This window comes from Mesoplodon bidens, assembly GCF_964165515.1.
Source record: "Mesoplodon bidens genome assembly, chromosome: 6".
Taxonomy (NCBI): domain Eukaryota; kingdom Metazoa; phylum Chordata; class Mammalia; order Artiodactyla; family Ziphiidae; genus Mesoplodon; species Mesoplodon bidens.
Window position 1 is genome coordinate 77,726,660 of NC_138162.1, and position 26,695 is coordinate 77,753,354.

The window sequence follows — 26,695 nt, forward strand, 5'->3', positions numbered from 1 at the left end:
CTGATGGGACCTTATTCATTTTTACTTTAAACTGTATTTTTAAAATTGGTTACCATAAGCAAGTATCTCTTTTGTATAAAAACATAATTATAGGGCAAAAAGGTTTGTTGAACTGTCTTTGAAGTTGTGTTATTGAAACAACCTTCATGAAAATCACAGTTGATTTATCACAGGAATAATATTGCAAAATTATCCACATACCACATGGGGTCTCTTTTATGAAGACCCACAGGAGAAATTTCCACTGCAGCCTCAATCCCCAGTGTGGTTCATTTGAGCAACTGACTTGTTTTTATCTTATGAACATTGGACATTTATGTAACTGATTATTTCTTCCTCTGCTGTGACCACTAGGAATCTCAGAGTCAAATTGGAGACTGACCAGGGTATTCAACAACTATACGGGATTACACAGCTCACATTCTGTGCACAGCCCATACTGCTGGCACCATCTTGTTCCTCACCTTTATCTTCCCTTCTTTTATACACACATTTCTTTATTTTAGTTTTAACTGATTGCATTGTGTGTATCCCTATAGCCACCTCTGATCTCTTCTGGGAGATGAAGTAGAGGTATGAATAAATGATGAATAGTGATTTCTATTTTAACAGGAACCTGGGAAGGAAAACAGTCTCAACAATGAATAGGCCACTCATCACGACCAGTAACAGATGACTTGCCATTTCATTGACAAAGGTAAGGAAGTACAGTCTATATTTTTAATTAATTCCAACGGACTCATTATAAGCCCTTACTCTTTTATTTTATATTTACAAATACTCTAAATCATGTATCTAGTTCATGGCCTTTAACTTTGACATTATCAAATTGAAAACAAACAGCAAGCAAATAGAAACAGGAAATTTTGTGGTCGTTGGCATGCCAAAAGGGACAGAACCCAGGAGATGTGGTCTCTGCTATTAATTACTGTGTCTGGTTAAATATTTGACTAGCATTAGTGTTTTTCTTTTTTTTTTTTTTTTTTTTTTTTTTTTTTTTTGCGGTACACGGGCCTCTCACTGTTGTGGCCTCTCCCGTTGCGGAGCACAGGCTCCGGACGTGCAGGCCCAGCGGCCATGGCTCATGGGCCCAGCCGCTCCGCGGCATGTGGGATCCTCCCGGACCGGGGCACGAACCCGTGTCCCCTGCATCGGCAGGCGGACTCTCAACCACTGCGCCACCAGGGAAGCCCTGTTTTTCTTATTTTTAAATGTAGCAGTGCTCACTTCAGAATACTTGGAGAATATAGCAAAATATTAACATGATAAGCCAAAGCATTCACAATCCCATCATCTGTAGATAATTACCAGTACTTCTGCGAATTTCTTTCCTCCTTCCTTTATGCATATGTAGAAATATATATGATTATAATGTTTTTAAAAGCAATGTTTTTAATCCATACTTACCTTGGCTTCCATAGTTATAAATGATATACCTTAATGAGTGCAGAACATAGCAAGTCTAGGAAGAGACAGTAATTGTCACTGTGACCATTTTAATAGCCATTTGCAGTCGACCAGAGCATCCCCAAAGCATCTCATTTGCCTCTCCTACATGGATGTCCTGGTGAATAAGTCCGTGTGACCTTTGTTAAACATCATCCTACAGAGACAAACAAACAAAAACCTTTGAATCCAGGTGATATCTCATGGTCTGCTTTTAACATTATTATCTGCTTTGTGCTGCTTGAAGGGAATTGTCTTTTTTTTTTTTAATATATTAAGTTTACCCACTTTTCTACCGTCTAGTCAGGAATGATTTACAAAGTAATAAAAAAAGACTCATCATCCGTCCTTCATTCATGCCAATTTGTCAACCCCTCATTAAGACTGTATTTTCAAGCCCTTTCAGCATTGCTCTTGAAGTTTTTCGGGTTTAAAAGCTGCAAAGGCTTAGAAGTGAAATTACTGAAATGGCATTCTTTAGGGAAGTCTTCATTCTGTGGGCTCTATCAAACAGCTGAAGATTAAGGAAAATCCTACTCTTATTAGTGGTAGTACATACTAAATTGCACAAACATACTCTAATACAGAAATAGGGATCAAATATCAGATAACTCCTTATATATTCTTATAGTGATTATGTAATTTGAGCTTTCCAGGGGAATGATACAGGGCTGGGTTTGGTTTTTACCCTGAGCCTGATATTGCAAAACCTTTCCAATATTCCAATTCCACTCATGTATTATTCAAAACTCATATTATGAAGTAACTAGAAAAATCAATTATTCTTTAAATAAATTAAGCAGATACAGTGTGGGAAGCAGTAGTGTATGAAACATCTGTCCTTGAAAACTTCACATTCAGATACGGACAGATTGAATGGAGACAAATGGAACTGAAAGTTTATCTAAGAGAATGCTTGGATTGGTGGGCCGTCATAGGTCTGGTGAGGTTGGCTTGCCATGGTCCATTCTTTCATTTTCTTGGGTGGTTTTTAGTCACATCCAGCTCATGGCAGTCATTTAGCTCCAGTACAGAGAAATGGCTGGCAGATCCTTAGGTTTAGTGCATACTATGTTTATTGAAAGCCCAAGATTTAAAATGTGCTTCAAAGGCTTATGAGAAAGTCAGAAGTTTTCTCCTCCATGGTGTATAGAATGCTCTTCATTGCAATTTTTTTTTTTTTTCTTTTTGCGGTATGCGGGCCTCTCACTGTTGTGGCCTCTCCCGTTGCGGAGCACAGGCTCCGGACGCGCAGGCCCAGCGGCCATGGCTCACGGGCCCAGCCGCTCCGCGGCATATGGGATCCTCCCAGACCGGGGCACGAACCCGTATCCCCTGCATCGGCAGGCGGACTCTCAACCACTGCGCCACCAGGGAGGCCCTCTTCATTGCAATTTAAGATAAGACTCTTAAATATCATGGCACCTTGAGTTATGTAGTTATCCTTGTTTACCACATAGGTAACTGGTTTTAAGAAATCAGATGAATTAGAAAATGTAAAAGCCTTATTATTAAAAGATGAGAGGAGCACATGTTTAAACATCTGATACCTGCCAATGAAAAATAAAATTTTATCTAAAAGCATTGGAAGAAATCACAAAAATAGTCAATAGTTTTAAGTATGAAAAATGTAAAACTTCTCCATGTCATAATTATAAAACACATTAAAAGACAGCAGCATGGAAGATACTCATAATGTGCTTGTGAACAGATTAATAACCTTAATACATAAAAATCAATAAGGAAACCACAATATTACTAGCCATAATAGGTCAAAAATCAATACCTAAGACCCCAATAGATCAGTGGACAAAATAATAGAAAAGTTGAAAGAAGAAATACAAAGAGCCAAAAAAAGATATGCAAACAATGTTAACCTTCGCTAATAATTTTCAAGGATGCAAATTAAAATCAGGAGGTGCTTCCTTTCACCTGTCAAGTTAGCAAAGCTCGTTAAAATGATAATAGTCATTGCTAAGCGTGTCATGAAACCAGCCCCCACTCATTGCTGATAGTGTGAATGGGTGTATTCTTCTCGGAAAGAAATTTAGCAATACGTGGTAAGAGCTTTCGATTTTTTAGTGACCTAGTAACTCTAGGAAACGAGTCCAAGAAAACATGGAAGGTGGACAAAGGTAGAAGCGCACAATCATTACTGTTGCATTATTTGTAGAAACAAAACCCCCGATCCACCTCAACTGTCCTTCAATGTTGGCATTGTTAACTAAGTATTAACGCACAGTTGTGTTCACCCAGTGGTGTCTCTTGCAACTAGAAAAAATTATTCTTACATTGAGATTTTTATAATCAAATGGGAAAATGCTTATTACATAAGTGTTCAGCGAAAAATGCTGTGTTAAGATAGTATCATAATATTTTTAGTATGAAAGTGCATGGAACAAAAGGTGGAAACAAACATACCAAAATGTGAATAGTGGAGTTGCCCAAGGGCAGTAGAGCTGGGTAATGTTTTTGTTCTGATTCATGTTTTTGGTACTTTCCAGATATTTTTACAGGAAGCGTATATAACCAGAAGAATAGGGGAAAGAAATTAATTTTTTAAGGCTTTGTAGAAAGAAACTTATACACACATGATCTGGGCTTGGACTTCCACGGCCTCTTTCTTAGAGCCTACGGAGTAAAATATGCTTCCAAAACGATTTATATGTGAAGCTTTATTTTGGAAAGCATGGGGAACACAGAATTTTTTTTTAGTATTCTGAGAAATCTCTTCCTTTCTTGGAGACAACAGCATAACAACAAAACTGTAGTTAACCCAAACAGGTAACAGTATTATTAGCATATTGTATTTCAGAGTAGAATATCTAAATTCAAATAGGTACATTTTTCTCTTGTAGATGTCGTCTGCTGCTGAGAATGGAGATGCAGCACCTGGGAAACAAAATGAAGAAAAAACCTATAAAAAGGTGAGTGAGTGTGTTATCTTCTTTTTTCAGCTCAAAAAGAGGAACACTTTTATTGCTTAGAATGCTAGCATTGCCATAAGCCTTTTCTTCCTCCAAAGCATTTGTATGTAAGTTACCGCCTTAGTTTCCTATTTCTGTAACATATTACCCCAAAGTTAGTGGCTTAAACAACATAAATGTATTTTCTTACAGTTCTGTAGGTCACAAGTCTGGCATGGGTCTCACTAGGTCAAGATCCAGGTGTCTACGGGGCTGCATTCTTTTCTGGAGGCTCCAGGGAAGAGTTCATTTCCTTGTCTTTTCCAGCTTCTTGAGGCTGCCTGCATTGTCTATATCATGATTTCTTTCCAACTTCAAAGCCAGCAAAGGCCAGTTGAGTCTTTATCAGGCCCTATCACTCTGACACTTTAAAGGATGCTTGTGATTACATCAAGCCCTCCTGGATAATCCAGAATAATCCCTTTATTTTAAAGTCATCTGATTAGCAACCTTAATTTCTTCTCCACCCTTACTCCTCATTGTCACATAATGTAGCATATTCACAGATTCCAAGGATTTGAACACGGACATCTTTGGAGGGCCATTTTTCTGCCCACCACAGTTACCGTGATATAGAACATTGACAGAAGGTAGTTACTTGAAAACCCTTTTTATTCCTAAGAAGAAGGCCTTTATGTGTGTGCAGTGTTCTTTGTTCACTATGTGAATCTTTTAATTGACTTTCTACTTGCCACCATAATTTTATTTTATTTTATTTTATTTTTTTATTTTTTTATTTTTTTGCGGTACACGGGCCTCTCACTGTTGTGGCCTCTCCCGTTGCAGAGCACAGGCTCCAGACGCACAGGCTCAGCAGCCATGGCTCACAGGCCCAGTTGCTCCGCAGCATGTGGGATCTTCCTGGACCGGGGCACGAACCCGTGTCCCCTGCATTGGCAGGCGGACTCTCAATCGCTGCGCCACCAGGGAAGCCCATCCACCATAATTTTAAACATTTTCTACCTTTAAAGAAGATTTTTAGCCTGGAATTTCATCTCACCCCTTTCTAAGCCTCTCAGATTCCATGTCTTCAGCCCATTTCACAAAAATCTCTTTCTAGACTTCCCAGAGTATCTTGCCTGACCACTCTTTGACTTCGATAAATTCTTGGTCTCTAGCAACCAAGCTAATGTTCAGAAGCATTACTGGGTAATATATGTTCCCAAGCACTGCTGTTCCTGATTTTAAATGGACTGTACATTTTAGCTTTTTAGCTTTTAAAAGACCTTGCTCTCCTCCTCTCTGGGGAGTAGAAGGTTTGTGTATTGAAGCTTTAATATACCTTAACATTTCCTTTTGCCTTTTACTCTGTAATGGATAGCTAGCAAGAAGTTTTGTCATAAAGTCACATGAGCCATGTGATCTGCCCACAGATTTAGGTCATGGAACTAACATGATGTGTTTCCTGTTCCATTTCCATGTGGAATAACATGCCCTTTTTCCTGGTATATCTTTTCTTCTGACTTTTCTACTCAGCCAAACCTAGACATATAAACAGAGAGCTTGCCATCCAAAGTGGTGATGTGTTTGGTGAAGAGTAGGTTAAAGATTCACGAGCTCACAAGTGTCATGTTACAGCTTATAAAATGTGTTAATCTGAACAGAGGCAGCAATACATTATTATTTATTTTCAGACACAGGTGGAACACGAAATCTTATCTCATTTACCCAAGACTCTTTGTAAATTCAGTCATACATGGGACCAACACAGAGATGGTCAAACTGCCAGTCTGGCATTACTTCAGAGCAGTTTCAGGCAGTTTTCTCAGTCAGCATCAAGATGCATTGTGGTTCTTGATTGTGATCTGATGTACAGGAGCTCTTTAGTAATGCAAAAGTAATAGAAGGCATGTGACCATGCGATCTTGGAGTTTACTAAGTGTGTCTTGCTCAAGAATTAGTAAAAAAAGGTTTTCAGTAATATTATAGGTATGATTCTATGATGAATGTCCCTAACAGGGTATCTGACTCAGCAATGTTGGGAAGGTTATAAAAACTAAAAATCATATTGTATGATAGCAAATAATTCTGAAAAATAAAGAGAAGACGCAGGAAACTTAAGAGGACCAAAAAAATCAATGATTTTTTTTTAATGTGTGATGGCATAGGGACCTTTTTGATGACCTCTGATTTTAAAAGGAAGGTTAGCAAGGGAGGAGGAGGAGGACCCTCTCTGTAAGAAAAGCACCAAGACACAGCAGAGTGCCTAGAACTTTAGCCCTCAGTTAATATGGTGTTATTATGCAAAGCAGGAAGATGGGATCACTTAGAGAAAGTGTTGCTTCGCCAACAGGTTAACAGCTCAGCTGAACTATTCCACTGAATTCTTCTCCATTAAGCAAAAGGTCTTTAAACTGGAGGTGTTAATGGTGGTGTTAGGAGTGGTGATAGTAAGAGTTACGTTAGCTACTGCAAATGTGTTTGTCTCTAGGCCCAGCTGAACCATGCCCCAGATGAAAGAACTTGAAGCTAGAATAGGGAAACCATTGAGTGTGAGCTTTGAAAAATTGGGAGAACGGAAGGCTTATTTTATCAAAAGGCAGGAGCTGAGCAAATATCATCCCTATTTTCAAAAATGAGGAAAAGGTACATTCTGGAAACCAGATGTGAGACTGTTCCTCGGCATAATTTGAGCATGGGTTAGTAAACATACAGCTATGTACATTTAGAGAAGAAACACATGTCTTTTACAAACCTGCAGAGGTTCATAAAGATAGAGTTTATGTCAAATTAACTACATTTCCTATTATGAAAGAATCATTAAATTGGTCACAGATACGGGAGAATTCTCAAGTTTAGTGGATCTTGATTTAAAGGTACCTGGAACATTCTTGTCTCTACTGACATGATGCGAGTTGACCCTGTGTAGCTTCATAATTTTTACCCATGACCTTCATGAAGACATCAAATTTATACTTTGCAAATGTGCAGATGACAGAAAACTGGGAATGATAACAGATTAGGTGGGTGTCATCAAGGCTTATCATTAACTATTTCATTTCATTAACTATGTATACATATTGTCCCCTGCATTTCATTAACTATTGTCCCTTTTACAAATACTTTAAAATTAACTTTCTTTCCCAGCCCTGAAGCCCTGACCATGGGGTGTGCTCCTTTTTAATGAGGAGTTTGATGAGCAATTGGATTTTACCTGCGACTGAAGCCAATCCGGGTTAAGAACACTCTGATCTTGGGTACTAGGCGTGAGAAGGATATCAAGGGAGTTTATAAGGAACTTACGGTTGAGTGGGAGAGCCAAGACATGAAAACAGTTTTAGAACACAGTAGTCTATAACAAAGGTTCAAAAGAGGAGAAATCAATATGGGTTAGAGTTAATGAGCGGGTTTAGGCTTTCTGTGTCAAGATTCATTGGGCAGCTGCCAGCAACACTCAGCATCATGAGTGCTGTGATGTCCACGTGTTTTTAGGGAACACTCAGAGTTCATGGAACACTGTTATGCTCTCTGAGTTTCAATTATTTGCATGTGATTATTTAGGCTGGCTGCTTTTTGTTCTTCCAGTTGACCATTTCTCGAATCCATTATCAGTTCCTGACAAGCCCAGGAAGAGTAGCTAAAATCAGTTGGGAAGGTTAATGTCTTCAGCTAATGGCTGAGATAAGAATTCTGATTTTAGCTGCTTAGAACAAACATGATGCCCATGAAGACAGGCATTAAGGGCTGCCTGGCTTCGTTACAGAGCGTAGTATTTCTGTTCTCAGTTCATTTATTGGGTGTCTTCCACAAGAATTGTAAATGCAGAGGCTTTAAGGGGCCAGGCAGGTAACAAGGGAGTAAACAAGCAGGGGGAAGGTGGTAAACAGGAGAATACACTCCTTTTATAAAGGGGACAGGTGGCCTTAAACGCTAGCTAATAGAGCTTTGCATGAGTCCTCACCCAGGGTTGCCAGATAAGTGATTTTTCAAGAAACCCAAAATGTAGATTCTGATGTAAAATCTCCTAATTGTTAAAGATTGGCAACTGATTCAAAATTGTTCAGAAATACACTCTGGAAGAAAGACTGTACATAGTGGAAAATAACAAAGACTCTGGCCCCTTCCTCAAATGATTCTCCGTTTAAAAACTTTCATGGTCTAGCAGAATGTTGCGGTTAGTTTTTGGACAGGAGTCCACCATGTCCCCAGGTGCTGGCCTCCTGAATAAAGCAACCTTTCCTGTTCTTACCAAAAAAGAAAAAAAAACACTCTGGAAAAAGCAACAAACTGTATCAATCATATCTGGTCCTCACATGGTGGCCAGTTTGCAATCTCTGCACTCTTTAGGTGGAGAAGTGAGATAGGAGAGGAAGATGCAAAAGATATGTGTGTAAGGCCTGGTCTCTGCTTCCTATATCCATACAATTTATTTAAGAGAAAAAAATAGATAGGAGGCCCATGTGAAAAAAAAAAACAACGCAGAGTGGTATGAAATGCCAAGACAAGTGACATTTCACTTAATCCTCTAGCAAGTCCTGACAAGCCCAAAGTTCCTTACAGTCTTCTGGGGAAAAGTCCTTTTCTTGGACTTGTTTGTTAGCAGAACATTTTGCCTGGATAAAAAGTTCCCACATGCCTCATTGCTTTTTGTCATGGCAGAAAATGCCACTCATTCGACGACTGTGCACTGACTAACCAAGTCATCTGTCTCAATGACGGGGAATCCGATGGGCACAGGCACAGAATCAGGGATGAATTTGTTGGAGGGACAGTAGAGTCTGACCTAGACAAAGCTGCGTGTCATTGTTTGGGGGAAGCAGAGGCAATTTCAGAAGTATGGGCTGGCTCTAAGTGACAGCTAGCTTTGAGTGCTGGTTCGAGGAGTTTGGATTTCATGCTCTGAGCCAGCACTGTCCATTAGAACTCTTGACAATGATGGAAATGTTCTATAATCTGTACTAATACAGTAGCTACAAGCTGTGTGTGGCTATTGGGCACTTGAAATGGGACCCATGTGTCTGAGGAGGGAATTTTTAATTTTAATTTCAGTTAAATAAGCACATGTGGCTAACACCTACCATGTTGGACAGCGCAGCTCTAGGCAGTGAGGTACCATGACACTGGTTCGGAGATCAGTGACATGATGAAATGACAGTCTAAACCACAATGAAGGGTGACCTGAAAGTTTCCAATCAGAGTAACTACTAGAAATTTTCTGCCATTGATGGAACTAGAGAAGTTTGAAGAAGAGATGTTTTTTAACAAGATGATAAGGAAGGAAGGAAGCAGAAAGCAGGACCTCAGTTCACTTTAAGAATGCTTTAAACTCGAGTTAAAATACCAATGCCAGAGGTCTGAGTTGTTACTCTTTTGTATGTGAGGAAATTGCCCACCCCACTTCCCCCACCCTTCCAAAACAGACATGTCAGCGTAGTTCAATGGCTTATCCCAGGTCCCTTAGCAATTCTTTGTCAGGAAGATGATGAAAAGCTCCAGCCACATGATGTCCTAATTGGTGACTTGTCCATCGGAATCGATCAGTGTTTCCCAGTCGGCTGGCCGTGGATAGGCGTGGGAAATTTTTAGGGCTGCCCTTTGCTTTCCTCCCTGTCTCACCTCTCCATCCCAAAGGTGTCCTTCCTGGCTTGTCATCCTCCCTCCTCTACCCCCCCTTCCATCCTGGGCCTACCCACAACAGGTCCCCACTAGGAGATTCTGGTTTTGATGACTACCACAGGCTACTTGAGGTCTGGAGGGCCCACATTTGGCACCATCAAACACCCTGACTTCAGGTGTGGTCTGAATCTTGTTAACCAATTTCCGCCAGGACGGGCACACGTGATGAGAGCACCCAGAGTGACCTAGTAGGAAACTGACCACTCTGGATACAAACAGGGTCCTTGACCCAAGTTCCCCAGGTTTTTTTTCATTTTGTTTTGTTTTTTAAGACCTAGGTTGTCATGTAAATCCACTGCCTCAGCCAGTGTTCCTCTCAGTGGAGGCAGGCAGGGACCAGGTGGGAGGACGATGCCTGCCTCTTACCACATGGCAAGGGAAGATGTCCCTTATGACTTTCTAAACATGAGTGAAGTCATGACTCAGCAATACTTTGAACTAAGAGGAAGCATTTATTTAAATACAAGCTCTTTTATACAACATCTCTGACAGATATGCAGGCAGCTATCAACATTGACTGCCTCTGGGGAAAAATGGGTGGTGGGAATCTTGAGTCAAGGGAAACTTTTCTGTATATACATTTGATGGCTATTTAATTTTGAACCATATGAATGTTTTGCCTATTCAAAAATTGAATAAATAACATTTTAAGATGGGAAGAAGGGGTGGGGGAAAGGGTTAGCATGTGTCCCAAGCCCTGACTGCTCTTCCTTCCCTTCAGACTCTAGAAAGCCATGACTTCCAGAAATAAGACCCTTGCTTTCCGCGTTGGTGGAGCTACACTCTGTAGCTTAACAGAGACAGCTTTGTCTTTGCATCACGCGGCCCTTGTCATCAATAGCAACTACATTGGTCTATAGGAAGAGTGATCCTTTGGCATTCCAAGTGTTATTCCTAATTCACCTTAATCCAAAACACCCTAACCCAGTGGTTCTCAACCAGTGCCCAGGGAACATTTGGCAATGTCTGGATACATTTTGGTTGTCAAAACTGGGGGCGTAGTGCTGTTGGCATCTAGGAAGTAGAGGCCAGCAATGCTGCATCCTACAATGCCCAGGGCAGAGCCCACAACAAAGAATTATCAGAATTTTAGCAGTGACAAGGTTTTTCAGCCAAACTCAACTACCCTTTTAAGTGGAGGGTAGATGTGAGTCCAGCTCTTTTATTTTATTTTTATTTATTTATTTATTTATTTATTTATTTATTTTATTTATTTAATTTTTGGCTGCGTTGGGTCTTCTTTGCTGAACGCAGGCTTTTCTCTGGTTGAAGCGAGCGGGGGCTACTCTTTGTTGTGGTACACGGGCTTCTCATTGTGGTGGCTTCTCTTGCTGCAGAGCACGGGCTCTAGGCACGCAGTCTTCAGTAGTTGTGACGCGTGAGTTCAGTAGTTGCGGTACACGGGCTTAGTTGCTCCGCGGCATGTGGGATCTTCCCGGACCAGGGCTCGAACCCGTGTCTCCTGCATTGGCAGGCGGATTCTTAACCACTGCACCACCAGGGAAGCCCCAGCTCTTTTAGGTACTAGTTGTATCATCGTAGGCATTTTCCTTAATTGATCTGAATCTTTATTTTTCTCATTGATGAAATGTGATTAATACTTGCTCACAGCTCTGTGAGAATCAAACAATTTAACAGATGTGAACACATCCTGGGAAAAGTGGAATGCCAAGGAGTGAAGTGACTGTCGTATTAGCAAAAGCAGAATCCCTCAGCCTCTGATTTCCAATCAGATTTTAGTTCTGTTAGGACTGAGCACGGCAGCCAGTGTGACTTCCTCCCCCAGCACTGGGCTTACGGGGAGAAGTGTCACTTAGCATCCTGAAGCTGGCTCTGGTCTGGCCTGGGCATCATAGAGTAGGCGGAGCTGGAAGAAGACAGTCTTTCCTTCCCAGCAGCAGTGGCTTCGGAAATAAGAGAGAAAGATGTTCTTCTAATGGTGGGCTGCCTCTGTGCGTTGAAAATTAGGCAGCAAGTAGGTCTGTGTCTTTATAAAGCAGAAACTAACACACCATTGTAAAGCAATTACACTCCAATAAATGTGTAAAAAAAAAATAGGCAGCAAGGAGATGAGCTGCACCATTCAGAGAGGGGGAATTTTTAAATAATCTCGTTCAGTTTAGAAGCACGTATAAGCATTTACCATTGCCATCCACCCCTTTGTACAGATCTTCCCTCCAAATCCCTCAGCTTCCATAGAAGGTCACCCGTGCTTGTCTTCTTCCTTGAAAAGTCCTAAAGCAAATGATTTCAAATCTGCCTTGATGACTTTTAAGAAAGAAGTGGCAGGTAATTAAGCAAAAACTATCAGGAGCTTCTGAATAGGAATAGAAGCTAACCGCCCCCCCCCAGGGTGGTTCCCTGAGCCGTTCAGTTCTCAGTGACCTCTTTTAGCATTCACTTCCAAGGGAGCATCTGTATGTTAAGCCACCCAGGTTTGCCACGCTTCTGCATCCTGGTTAACCATGGAAAGTCCCCCAAACACTGACTCCAGGGGATAACATGCTACACCCGAAACTTGCTGCACAGTTTCCTTTGGGGGCAATAAGAACCACTGCATTGTTGCATTTGGTGTTCATGACGGGCTGGGAAGCTGGGGTTTCCAGTGTTTCTGTAGCGTCTGAGCTGGAGCACCTGCTCTCAGGGCACAAGGGTGCTTTTGTTTTCAAGTTAAAAGGGTTAATATCCGCGGGTGATCTGCATGCCTCCCTGCACAGCTTGGCCAGCAGGTTCTGATCTGGTCAGCAGGCTCCTGTCCCAATGCTCAGGACTTGACCATTTTTATCACTACCACCCCTCTTCCCTCACCTGGATACTTAACAAGGATTATTAAAGGTGGCTCTTAAGATGTTGCATAAGATCATAGATATTTAAAATTCTGGAATTCTTCATTCTGGATTCCAAAAAAGATGACAGGCAATGTATGTTAGATTCTCGGCTTATATCTACTTAATAGACACTAACAGGACATATGCCATGTGCTTATTCAGGACTTTTGATGTTTTATGAAGTTAGAATCATTGGTTGCTGGAAGCATCTTACTTTTCAGACTCCAGTGGGTTTATTCTAGCCAGAAATCTATTAATTCAGCAAATTAAAGTATAATTATTACCAGTTGGAAGCATTTTAAAAGCTATGCTAGTAATAAGAACTAACATTTATTAAGTGCTTAGCATGTTCTAGGTACCATTCTAAGCACTTAGAATTATTAACTCATTTACTCTTATAAGTACCCTATGAAGTAGTACTATTATTCCCATCTTACAGATGAGAAAACTGAGGTACAGAGAGGTTAAGTTAACCTGCTTCGGGCCACACAACCAGTCAGTGGCAGAATAAAGCTGGGATTTTCACCCTGATTGTCTCTCCCTAGGGTCTGTCAGACCCTAACCAGTACACTCTCCTCAGAATACTGTGGTGCCTATGATGTTAAAATGGAAAATTCTCAATTATCCAGTAGAATAATGGGGGCCAGTGGCACAGATAAACCCAGCCATCTTTGGAAAGGGAAAAATGAATGGAAATCAACAATTTTAGAGCATGATTTCCCTAATTTAGTGGTTCAGAAGCCAACTTGTCTCCTCCAAAGTGTCTCACCTCTGAATATAGAATCTGAACTATAGCCTCAAGAATACTTTTTTCTAGAAAGTGCATAGTACTTTTGAAATGAAAAACAAATCGATCCCTTGGGCACTGAGCAGAACACTGGAAATAAAATGATGAATAAAGTCATAACTTCAAAAATTATTCTTGACCACAGAACTCAAAATTGTCAGGAAGGGATGAGATCTACTTGGAGGGGGTGACATATTCTGAACTGTCAAATTAGGAGAATATGTTTTAGAAGCTAACTATTTGGTAGACTGTCACAGAGGGGTAATAACTCACTAATAACCTATTCAGTAGCTAAAAAGACCTGATAAAGGAAGAATTGGGTCAAAGGGTGACCCAAGTTAGAAGTTATTTTCCCCTATGGGAATCACATTCCCCCAGATGGCACACCTGTCTTTTCCGGTGAGTTCAGTTCACTGCATCTGAGACTTTTGTTATGAAAGGAAGATGAGATGGCTCGCCCTCTGCATGGAAGCCATCACCCCTGAGGTGGCTGACATAGCACTAGGCAGAGAAGAAAAAGAGGTTGGTGTGGTCTCTGGGGACTGTAATATTAAGGTCCTTTGTCCTCCTGAATTGATTTTGCTCAATTCCTGAGACATATATATATATATAGACACCCAGAGATATAAATCGGGTCCGATTATAAGGAATATAAGGAATTGTAAGGAATTGGGTTCAATCATAGGGTCTAACTGTACTTATTTCCCAGTGGAGATAAGATGGGACTACTGTTACTTTTATGCAAGTGCTTTCTCTTCATCCAAGATATGCTGCCATCTGCTTTGCATTATGGATCAGGGTGCATTTGGTTATTGAGCACAGAGCTGAAATATAGGCTGTCTAGGTGACGTTCTAGTTCTCCTGAGCTAATTTTTCATATTGTGGCTTTGTCAATTTTAAGGGTGTGGTCAGTGCCTGGGCTCTAAGACATACGTCTGACTGTACGTCCGTGCGTTCACTCAGTTATTTAGTTGGTGAATATTTGTTTAGCTTGGCACTGAGCTAGACCTTGGAGGTAAGACAGCGGCCAAGACAGACATAATCCTAGCCCTGCTTTCATTGTTGTGGTAGAGACAGACCTGAAAAAGTAAGCATAATAAAATTATTACTACCTTTAAAAGTGTTATGAAGGGCTTCCCTGGTGGCACAGTGGTTGAGAGTCCGCCTGCCAAGGCAGGGGACGCGGGTTCGTGTCCCGGTCCGGGAAGATCCCACATGCCGCAGAGCGGCTGGGCCCGTGAGCCATGGCCGCTGAGCCTGCGCGTCTGGAGCCTGTGCTCTGCAACGGGAGAGGCCACAACAGTGAGAGGCCCGCGTACCGCAAAAAAAAAAAAAAAGTGTTATGAAGAAAATAAACACAGGCAGTACTGCTACCTTTTAGACGAGGTATTCAAGGCAGCCTAAGGAGGTAACACAGGTCTGGGATCACAAGCTTGAGAAAGAGCCGGCTGACAGAAGAGTGTAATTGAGAGCGTTCTTGATAGAACAGCATCTGCTGAGCCTTGGAGGCAGGAAGGAGCAAGTGGATTCAAGGACCTGAAGGAGAGCCCAGTGCGATGGAACGTCCCAAGCATGGAAGAGAGAGGCAGCCTGAGCTGAGAGCAGTGGCTTTCAACTGGGGCTGGTTTTGTCCCCCAGGGTCATTAGACAATGTTCTCACAACTGTGGGCAGGGACTGCTCCTGGTGTCTAGCAGCTAGAGCCCAGGGATGCTGCTACACGTCCTACAGTGCACAGGACAATCTCACAAAACAACTGTCTTGCCCCAAACATCAGTAGTGCTAATTGGAGAAGCCCTGGGTTAGAGAAATAGGCGGTGGCCTAAGCTAACCTTGTAGGCTAGGAAGAGGAAGAAGGAAAGGAAACAAGTTCAAGGTATATTTCAGAGTTAGGATGGACTGGGCTGGCTCATGGTTGCATGTGGGAGTGAGGTGACAGGAATGACTGATGAGCCCAGCATTCTAACTTGAGCACTTGGGTGGATTTTGTGGCCATTTATCAAGATGGAAAGGAATGGTGTGGGGAAAGGTTTGTGAGGGAAAATCAAGATCTCCAATTTGGACATGTCACTTTGGGGGTGTCTGTGAGCCATCTAAGGGGAGAATCTGGTAGTTGGAAGTGTGGATTTGGGACACTGGGGAGAAGTCCAGGGTTCTGCTTCAGTTTGTCAAGCTGTTGATTCACAGGAATTGGTGAGACAGATGGAAAAGAGAGGCCCCCAGACTAAGGAACACCCACATTTTGATATTACCTCCTAATACCCTCTCCTCCAGAGTGTCAGATTCCTGAAATAAACAAAGCTGGCCAAGTCATTCCCTTATGATCTTCCACTGGCCTTCTGTTACCTACAGAGAACACCCACACTCCACAGCACAGCATACGAAATCGTTTGCAGTCCTCCGCCCACTGGGTGTGTCTTAACCCATCTTCTGCCATTACCTTCAACACACACCTGACTCCAGGCACACTGAATGAATCCATCCCTGTTCCTCTCTGCCCATGCTGATCACTGTAGAATGCCTCATTCCGGAAACAGCTCTCTCATGGCCCTTGCCCATGCTCCCAGGTAGTGACTCTTTGTCACTGCTTCCCAGGCCTCCTGGACTTACCACTGTTATATCGTGGATGACTTTGTTTTGTAATAACCGTTGGAAATTATGCCCTGCCAACTGCTCTGGGAGCAGCTGGAGAGCAGGGGCCTTGCCCAGTCCTCTTGACATCCGTAGGGCCCACACAGTGCCTGACACATAGCATTGAAGAAATGTATCACTTTTTTCTTCTTAATTCTAAAATTGTTGTAGACTTTCCAGAGAGATATGTTCTTGAGCCTACAGTTCCAGATCTGCAGTTAGAGGTGAGATATTTTGGGGGGAGGGAGGCGGGGAAGAAGTGGGCAGAATTTGGGCTTTGAATATGCAGATCATGGGAAGAACATTTTGAGAGAGCTCAGTTCACTTCTGGCTTTTTCTGTTCAAAGGTGATAGTGATTGTCTGTGTCATGGGTCACCATAGGGATGTTTGAAAATTGGCTGTTCATGACATGGCATCCTCAAGTCCCTTAGTCTGTGGTCCACAGACTGTTTATGATCAGGCACATAGGGAAGAGCTTCAGCAATGAATTTTAAAAGGCATTCTTCTCCCATCCCTGTCATATAAAGCTTCTTTTCTTTCTGGATGTTGGCCCCATTAAAGGCTGCCCTAGATGGAGGCCAGTAATTGTCAGGGAGATCAGGATTTGGTTGGCAGTCTGTTTCTTTAGCACAGCAGCCTAGTAAACACCCCTTTTGTGTGTGTGTGTAACTTTATGTTGGAAAGAAACAGGATCCATGATTTTTTCGGGTTTGCTATTGCAGAGGGAGGGAGAGGGAATAATAACTTAGCAGTTTTAAAAGCAGCTACATCCCTCACACAATCGTGGAGGAGTGCAGACTTTCAAGCTGCACTCAGGAACCAAAACAGGCAGTGATGAAAGTGCCGGCCCTTGGGTCTTCCTGCCTGCTTTCCTCACCAGCCACGGATGAGAGGGGGTGTGGCCGGGCAGTCAGGCTGGCTCTGCTGTTTATGAACTCAGCCTTGTGCAAGACAATGAATGTCTGGGCCCAGGAGTACCACAGTGTGGTTTGAGCATTAGATCTGAGGATGTATGAGAAGGCACTTGGAAGATGATAGTTGGCTGTACAAATGTTAAATCTCTACTCTTGTTGCTGGATCCCCACTCACCCACAGTGGAACTTAAGCCACTTGAGAGCAAGGACCTGGCAGACCCGGTAGAGCTCAACTCTTAGTGAAGCAACAGATATTAGTGCCCCCTTCTCCATACTGGGACCCTGCTCAAACTGGGAATCCCAAGTAGCTTAAGATGCTGTCCTCTCTTGATGGCAGTTCTACTGTTGACAGGTTGTTTTCGAAAAGCAGTGGGATTCAGTGGCAAAAGGAAATCTAACTTTTGTCCATTAAAGAAACCTGAAAAAAAATAAATAAAAGACTGTCTCCAGAAAGGGGAACTGTTTTCTTTGCTTTCCAGCATATTAAATAAAAATCTGAGGTCTTCTGTTGTAGCTTTACCATCACCCAGGGTCTGAAATAGTCTGAGGTAACTGTATAGTGTTTCAAGAGCCCTTTCTCCTCATCTGTCTCTGCCTTTAAGTGTTCTAGCTGCTCGTCCTGGGCCAGTGGAATTCTCCTGAGGAAATGAAAAGTCATTCTTTCCAAGGACACAGAGTGCAGTAGAATGGGGTGAAGGTGTGTCATGGAAAACAGCAGGAGGGGAGAAGTGGGGATGGGCAGGGAAGTCCAGCTTTGTGTTCCATGCATTTTCAAGAAAATCATGGAAAAACTAAGCAGCACGATCAGCACAGTCCTCCCCCAAGATCATTTCCTTATTTTTAACTTAATTATTTGAAACTTGAAAACAAATCTGTTCCACCATTCCCTCCCCTCCTCTGTTCTATGGAACATTTAATTTGGATATAACTGTAATATAAATTAGGGGTGTCTTAAAGTTGTAAATACAAAAGAGATTTTGAAGCAGTGAAGTTGCATTTGTGAACAAAATCGAAGGATGAAGTCTTCTGGAATTATGCTTGGTAAGATGAAATCCTGTTTTTCAAGGGAGTTTTACATACAAAAATGTCCTAAGTTTCCATTTCCTTTCGAAATCTGGAATATGCCTACCTAAGCCACCTTGATGTTTATCACCACACTTGTTATTCATTCATTTAATTTTTAAGCAGGCTTTTAAAAGTATATTGAATACTTCCATTGGCATATGTATTGCTATCTATCTATCTATCTATTTATTTATTTATTTATTTATTTGGATTACGGAGGTTCTGGAATGTTTCAGGCAAGTTTACAAATGGGTGGGAAGAAACTACACAGTATGATAAAGCTCCTGGGTGCTCTAGCCAAGGGAACGGTATCCTGCCAGAAGACAAGCTGCACAGAGCAGCAGCAGGTGGAGCATATGCCAGTGGAGCATCCCTTGGACCTCAGAATCCTTTCAGGGACACACACAGTGCTTGGTGCCCAAGGCAGAGTCTGACCAAATGTGAGGCACCAGGCCATAACCTTTTACCCTCAGGCTTCCAGCCCCACGAAGGAGGAATTTAGCAATCTACTCTTGAATAGCAAACATTACAACCATCCACACTCTTCCTACTTATTGACCCAGACTCATCCTTAGCAAAATCACCTTGAGTGATTTTGATTTCTAATACCCTGTGGATTAGAAACTCAAATGACGAGAGAGCACTCAGCACCCAATGGCCCAGGCAGGATAGCATCTTTGTTCTCAGCTTCCAAGGCCTTAGGATACCTATTTCCTCATGTGTCCTTACTCAGTAGATAAATCTGGGCACCTACTGGTGTTAGGCAGCAGGAATACAGCAGCGAATACAAGGGACTTGGCCCCTGACCTCATGAACCAAGTTAAACTGTCTGGACATCTTAGCACTATTACTGAATTACCTTTCAAAAAGTTATCCCACTTTAGACTACCTGTAGCTGATCAGGCGAGGGCATATTTTCCCAGGTCCTCACCAACACTGAGCACGATTATTTTCAAAAATCTTTGCCAACAGGATAGGTGGAAAATGCCCTAATTTTCATTTTAATTTGCATTTATTTTTATCACTAGTAAGTTTGACCATTTTTTTCAGATGATTTTTATTCACTTGCATGTCTTCTTTTGAGGATTATCTGTTTTAAGAGCTACTTATATATGAAAGGCTTGCATTTTTGTTGCCAGTGTTTTTCTGGTTTTAGATTAGGCTTTTAATTTTCTTTAACTCAAGATTTATAGAGTCAGATTTCTTGATAGTTCCCTTAAAGCTTTTGTCTTTGCTTTCATTTCTTAATTTTGTGCTAGTAATGCCTTGTTTTAATTATAATATTCATAATGTAAGACCTCCCATGGTATTTTTAATTTTCAAAAATTTCCTGATTGATGTTTTTATATTTATCCCTTTAATTGAACTTTTGACTTCTAAGGTCATTTCCTCTAAAAAGATTTCTATTGTGATATTTGTTAAACTTATTAATGAATTTAGGGAGAAGTAGCATCTTTATTCTTCCAAGAATGAAATGTCTATATATTTATTGTCTTTTCTGCTCCTCAGTAAATTTTTATTCAAAGATTTTGTACCTCTTTTTGGTTAAATATACTTCTGAGTAATTTATATGGGATTTTTTTGTTTTGGGATTTTTTAATTCCTACTGTGAATAGGATTCTTTTTTTTTTTCCCATTGCATTTTCTAACTAGAAATGTATAAGATCTTGATTCGTGTGCATATATTTTATAAAGTGCCAACTTGATCTTTTAAAACTATTCCACTAGGTCCATGATTGATTCTTGAATATTACAGGTAATAATCATATCATCTGTGAATTATAAGTTTTCTCCTTGTAACCAGCATTTTGTATTTGGTTTTCTTGTCTTATTTTACTAGCTTGATCTTCCAGAATAGTATCAAAGAATCTTCATGATAAAAGGACAGCCTTGTCTTGTTCATGATTTTAAAGGGCAAATGGCTCTTGCACTGTTTCTCAGAGTGCATTCTTTGGCACACACACATTATTAATAGATACGTGAATGCAAATCCCTTGGTCAAATGCATTTGGGAAGTGTCACTCTAGTGCTTCCAATAGTATAATGTTGTCACGTAGCTCAATAATTGTTTTTCATATTAAGAAAGTTTCTTCCTGACTCTAGATTTATTAAAAGTTTTTTTGTAAACCTTAATTGGATATTGACTTTTTTGTAAAATTGATTTAAGCCGACAATGAAAAGGCAGTCACTGGAAACACAATTCTCTTTTTGAGATACTCTAAGTACTTGAAAATAATAAAACCATGTTTTTCATAAAATATTGTTTAATTTAGATTTGGTATCAGTTCAGATGGACAGGATAATTGTATTATTTCCTTATAGTTTGGGACAATTTTTAGAATTTCTTCCTATAGGCCTGCTGATCTTTCCCCCATACTAGAGTAATCTGTGTGGAAATTATCCTAAGGTTTAATGCCTTCCGCGAGCTATTCTGGGGTAGGCAAGTTGTTGAAATCATTCTCAGAAATTGTGTTTTGGGGGAAAAAGGAGGGGGAACATATTTTTTCCACCTGAAATTCTTTGTTTATTGATCTCACTTTTACTTTTGAATGTAATTTTATATTATATTTGGTCTTCTCTTTCTTCACTTGTAAAATTGAGGATGTGGATGACAACCAAATGCCCTTCAAGTTGCTCAGGTTTTTAATGTTGTTTTGTTTGTTGTTTGGTTTTGATTCTGTGATCATCCCCTGGAACAATTGCTTTATTAAGTGCATGCAGGATGCTATAGAAAAGTGAAAGTGAAGAAGGTGAAAGGTGGGCAGGAGGTTACATTTTACTTCTCAACTGTTTTAAGAAAGTCTGTGCTAGTTTTCCTTTGGTGCAAAGGCGATAATATCTTGCATACTTTCCCACCCTTTCTTAAATACCCTGTGGATTAGAGACTCAAATGACTCTATGGGTTTAAAAAGATTAATCCTCTCTGGGAAAAAGTGGAGATTTCCCCCTTTTTCTATGGTCCAGGGAAAATGAGTACACCAGAAAATGATCAAAAGCCTGTCACGAGACTTACAAGACAATCTTGTAAGAAAATAAAATAAACTGAAGTGTGTGTAAGCTTAAAATAAGTGTGTATAAAGCATGGCACTGTGACCCTACCCCACTTGCTCTTCAAGCCTAGGAGAATCATGACATAACCAGAGACTAAGATATAGAAGTGGTCTCGTGGAAAGAAAAGGAGAAAGACCAGAGTGCTGTGTTCCTATTGGGTCCATCCTTGGTCATCTGTAGTCCACAGAGGTCCTGTAGAGACCGTCTCCCATCCAGAAGGCCAGATGTATACTCTTCCATGTCAAACCCGTCACCCATCTATTCATTCATTCATTCAACAAATGGTCATTTAGAGCCTGTTTTCTGCCATTCACTGGTACTGTAGAGATATAAACCCATCTCCTTAATTTTAGCCCAGTGCAAATTAGCTGTGAAGAATGCCTTGGAAATAATTTTGTAAGTAATGAGTTTAAAGAAAGAGATAGTCAGCCAACAGTCAGTCCCCTTGGTCTGACTTCAGTGTGTTTAAACTTACTGTGAGCTGCCAGCATGTGACTCTTGCCTTAAAAAAAACAAAGATAAACCATTCCAGACAGGTCTCAGTAGAACATTTTGTTTATAAATAGATCCATCTTTTGGGGGCTGGTGGATGAAAAGGTGGGGTGCCTCAGGTAGACAGGACCTAAAAGTATTGAGAGTGTTTTAAAATTAATACATGCATTAGTTTCCCTGCTGCAATAAATTTCCACAATCTTAGTGGCTTAAAACAGCACAAATTTATTATCTTACAGTTCTGTACGGTAGATATCCAGTACCATCTCACTGAGCTCAAATCAAGGTGTCCCAAAGGGCTGCATTCCTTTCTGGAAGCTTTAGAGGAGAATCCATTTCCTTGCCTTTTCCAGCTCCTAGAGGCCACTTATATTTTTTGATTTGTGGCCCCTTCCTCCATCTTCAAAGCAAGCTATGGCAGCTGAGTCCTTTTTACATCTCACTCACCCTCTCTTTTGCCTCTTCTTTTTTCACTTTTGAGGACCCATGTTTACTACATCGAGCCCGCATAATTCAGGACAATCTCCCCATCTCAAGTTCAATTGATTAGCATCCTTAATTGCATCTGCAACCTTGTAGGGTAAAATTTTGCCTTCTAAGGTAACATTCTCTTAGGTTTCATAGGTTCTAGGGGTTAGGACATGGACATATTTAGGGGTCGATCTTAATATAATTTAACAGCGTCTTTCTCTGTGTACCTAGAGCACTTTTCCATCCCTTTATCATGTCTGTCTGAGACTGTCAGTAGACCTTGGTGTAGGGGTCCTGAGGTGTACACTATCTCCTGTCTATTTCTTTTTCCTCCCCTCTTTCCCCTCTCGCTTTTATTTAACTCCCTCCCTCCAATCAACAAGAGTAATAAACATATGTCTAGGACCTAAATCTTTCTGTAATAAATTTACATAGATAAGAGATCATTTTACAAGGTGTGAGCATGAAACTGGGCTTCTGATATTATTCCATGTGATTAAAAAGCAAATATGGCTCATGTGTTCAAAGATTTACTGTTTCATGTTACAGTAGTAACACGAGCCATATTACTTTTCAGTCCTTGAACACAGTTTTGAAAATCAAATGCTGATCTCGCTGCTGGAGATAGTACAGATGGTGTCCTTCATTTCCTGTATTATTATGCATCTCCCACAGTACCATTTGCCATGTGATTTCTTCGGTCTTTACAGAAGCAGGTCACGTTTATGAAGCATGTCTGGAAGAAGGAAATGATATATGGAAAATCTCTCCATGGGGTATAGAGTCAAGTGATCCCTAGGTTGGAATCAAGGGCTATAAATACTCTGGTGACTTCATATGCACCATGGGACTGGTATTTTCCATCTTTCAGCACACAGTTTGGGTTAACTAGAATGGACCTTTTTAGTAGTTCTTTGAAAATGGAACACTAGCTATCCACAGAGATTTAATCTTGGGCAAAAACATAGGAACAAGGTCATCACCTCCGATGACAGGATTAGTCCTTTTTCTTGAAAGTAATCGGATATCTTGTGCATTTTTGCAGTTTCTGTTGAATTGAGAATACTCATCATCACTCGAGGTGGAAATAACAGGAATGATTAATTTAGAAAGGAGAAGGATTGTGGGGTGGGTGGGAGTGACATTTGTCTGCATTATATTCTTAGAAACTTAAACTGTTAAGAGTTGGAAATGCCTCTGATAAAACTGTTCATTAACATGTAAGGAAGTAAAAGCCCAAACACTTATCTCTAGCCAAGAATGTGCTGAGTCAAGAAGCAGAGCTGGAGCTTAAGTTGCAAGTTTCTGGGTCTTCGGCCTTTCTCAGCACACTGCACTTGTTGCCAGCGCCTTTGGTGGCCACACTGGGATGAGCAGACCAAGCCATCTACCCCAGAGACACCCTTCATGTCGATTTCCACGTGGGCATTTCTCCTGAGCAGATGGCCAAAATACTTCCTGTGCCATTTACCCTGGGGAACTGGAGAGTCATCTGCTCTGGGCCACAGTAGCCCCTGTTTGTGTGTACGTGTGCAAGTAGACATGGAAGGTAGGGAGGGTGGGCAGGCTCGTCTGCACACACACACTATGCCAGCAGCATTTTTAAGGACCAGGATCATGAAAAGGTGAACAGAGTGCACTTTCCTGTCCTGCTCTATCATTGGTTTTTTGTTTATAAATCACTTCAGTAATTAGGTTTTACACTTGGCTTGGTGCAACACAACATGAATTAAAACAACTGTGGGGCTTCCCTGGTGGCACAGTGGTTGAGAGTCCGCCTGCTGATGCAGGGGACACGGGTTTGTGCCCCGGTCCGGGAGGATCCCACGTACCGCGGAGCGGCTGGGCCCGTGAGCCATGGCCGCTGGGCCTGCGCGTCCGGAGCCTGTGCTCCGCAGCGGGAGAGGCCACAATGTGAGAGGCACACATAACGCAAAAAAAACCCAAGACAAACAAACAAAAAAAACTGTGAAACTTCAAGACATTGTTCTTGATAAACCTAACATGCAAGACATTCTTTTGACATGGACACCATATACACAGACAACAAATTAAGCATCAACACGGTACTTTCACCAGCAGATAGGAGGTGATTTATCTTCGTGTATATTATGAGAGTTTTGCACTTAGATGAAGTTGTGGTTTTCACCCAGTGCTAAGTTTGTCCCCCTCCCCTCAGGGAACTTTTGCCAATGTTTGGAGACATTTTTGATTGTCCCATTTGGAGGAAGTAGTGCTACTGGCATCTAGTGGGAAGAAGCCAGGGATGCTGCTAAACATCGTACGATGCACAGGACAGACCCCACATATGCAACAAAGAACTATCCAGTCTGAAATGTCAGCGGTGCCAAGGTTGAGAAACCCTGGCCTAAGGGAATCTATGACTTAACTGATACTTGGCTTTAGAAGGCTATGTGAAGAGTTGATTAATTTAGAAACAGCTTCGATTGTGGAATAAACATGCCAGTATAATGCATGGCTTGAGGAAGTTTCCCTAGTCCGGTTAGGTAAAGGAATAAGTTTGCCCCACAGTCCCAGAACTGCCCCTGTGCACTCTCTTTCAGGCCTCTATTCTCAGCGACTAGAATTGAAAATCAGCTTCCCTCTGCTCTTCACATCTGTGGATTCTGTGGTTGAGGATTTAGATGTATTGTTTTTGTTTGTGGGTCATGGTATAATTTAGATAACCAAACATAGTATTAAAGAAGATAATTACGATTATAAAGACTAAGGAATGCCTTACCCTTATCCATTCTTTACAAAAACAGCCCAATCAGGGAACCCTATGGCAGGTGAGGAATCAGGCCTCAGTATGGTCAAGTCTTGGCGAAGTCTACTATGACAGCAGTAGTTGAAAAGGGAGAAGGGTCCAGGGAGGGAAGAAGTGGTCAGGAGGCTGCTGGAGCCCTGGCCGTGTGCTGTATGCTACTCAGGCACTGAGTGTAATAAGAATGATTTGTATTTCCTTGCTCCTTTTTGAATCTTTGAAAAAAAAATTTCCATATTGTTTGGGTTTTTCCCCATTACCAAGTGGTTACATTCCAACCACATTAAATCATGGGATAGAGATGCAGGTATTTCCAATCACGCTCATTTTGCAGGGCTGATGGCAGGTGGTTCCACTCCCATGAAATTAACGCTCCTTGACGATGCAAACCCATCAGTACGAGTGGCTGTGGTGCTTCGCATCAGGACCATCTGCACTTTTGTCTAGCAGCCCTGGTTGGTGGTGGTCGATCGAAGAGACTGGGACTGCTTTCCTTCCCTTCAGTTCACAGTGAGACACTGCTCCTCTTGGGAAAAGCTATTTTCTTACCCAGCCAGGCTGCAGAAATTGCCCCGGAGCCACATACTTTACCAGGTATGTCTATTTCACAAGCCAAGCCGTTTCTAGGCAACCATCCACGGAGCCGCCTAAAGCCGAGTGTCGGATACTGGTGCTGGAAGAAGGGTGCAAGGATTGTGCACAGGTCCAGGTCATATCAAAGCAGACCTGGAAGAGCAGAAGTTGGAGGTGTGGGTCAGAACACAGGTGGAGGCCATCGGAAGTTAAGACAAGGTCGGGAATCAGCCAGGCCTTTTCTACAGCAGATTGAAGGAACACGTAAGAGAACATAACACAGAAATTTCTAGACAGAAAACTGCTTCCTTATATGCATCCTGAGAGTTAGCTACTGCAGGGCCTAAAGAGGTGCTGTGGTAGATGGCAGACAGGTTAGCACAGTTGGAGAGAGAATGAGTGTAGGGTCGGAGGTCTGGGCTGCGGAAACCCACCACAGTTTCCTCTGTTACCAAGAAAGATGGAAGGAAGCAGCCCTCTACTGAGCAGTGGACTGTGGGTCAGGCACTTTCACTTTAATAGCAGGTCATCCACCAGCTGGGGCCATCAGTGATCCATCTGAGCTGGGCCACTGGAAGGCTGGTTTGTTGGGATCAAGTCAAGAGGTTCTAAGAAACTTGCTAAGAACAGTCACATCACCTGAAGGTCCAGAAAGTTACCTGAATCTGGTGGCGAGCTCCCATAGGAAGAATCCCAAACTAGGTGTTTATCTGTTGGTAACTCTGACACCAACTTTTATGACCTTAGGCAATGTCAAAATCAATTTAATAATGCTCTGAGTTCAAGAGAAAAAGACCAAACACATAAGTAGCACCTTCAGCTTTATCCAGCTGGCACTTCTGGGAATTGCTCATGGGTGAAGCAAGGTTGCTTCCTCCTGCTTCTCTTGTGAGAAAAGACTACCGTGTTCTCCTTTCTCAGTATCAGTCTTACTTACTTTAAGGATTGTGATCTAAAGTAGGCAAAATGCATTTACTTATGTTGTATTTTTTAAGGAGCAACTGTAATGGGAAAAAAAAAAGCAGAGAGAAAATGTTGGAATGCAATACGTTAAACCTTGCAAAACAAGTGGCTTCTGGTTGGTGACTG

General features: G+C 41.6%; 1 protein-coding gene across 2 annotated transcripts in view; it reads left to right on the forward strand.

Annotated features, from left to right (window-relative positions):
* The window catches only part of PIP5K1B (phosphatidylinositol-4-phosphate 5-kinase type 1 beta), a 327,228-nt gene that overhangs the window by 108,573 nt on the left and 191,960 nt on the right, over positions 1-26,695 (forward strand). For both annotated transcript variants that reach the window (XM_081238182.1, XM_081238181.1), the window contains exons 2-3: positions 613-697; positions 4,305-4,373. In XM_081238182.1, coding sequence (XP_081094308.1) covers positions 4,305-4,373 — 69 coding nt within the window. In that variant the 5' untranslated portion in view covers positions 613-697. The remainder of the gene's footprint in view (positions 1-612; positions 698-4,304; positions 4,374-26,695) is intronic.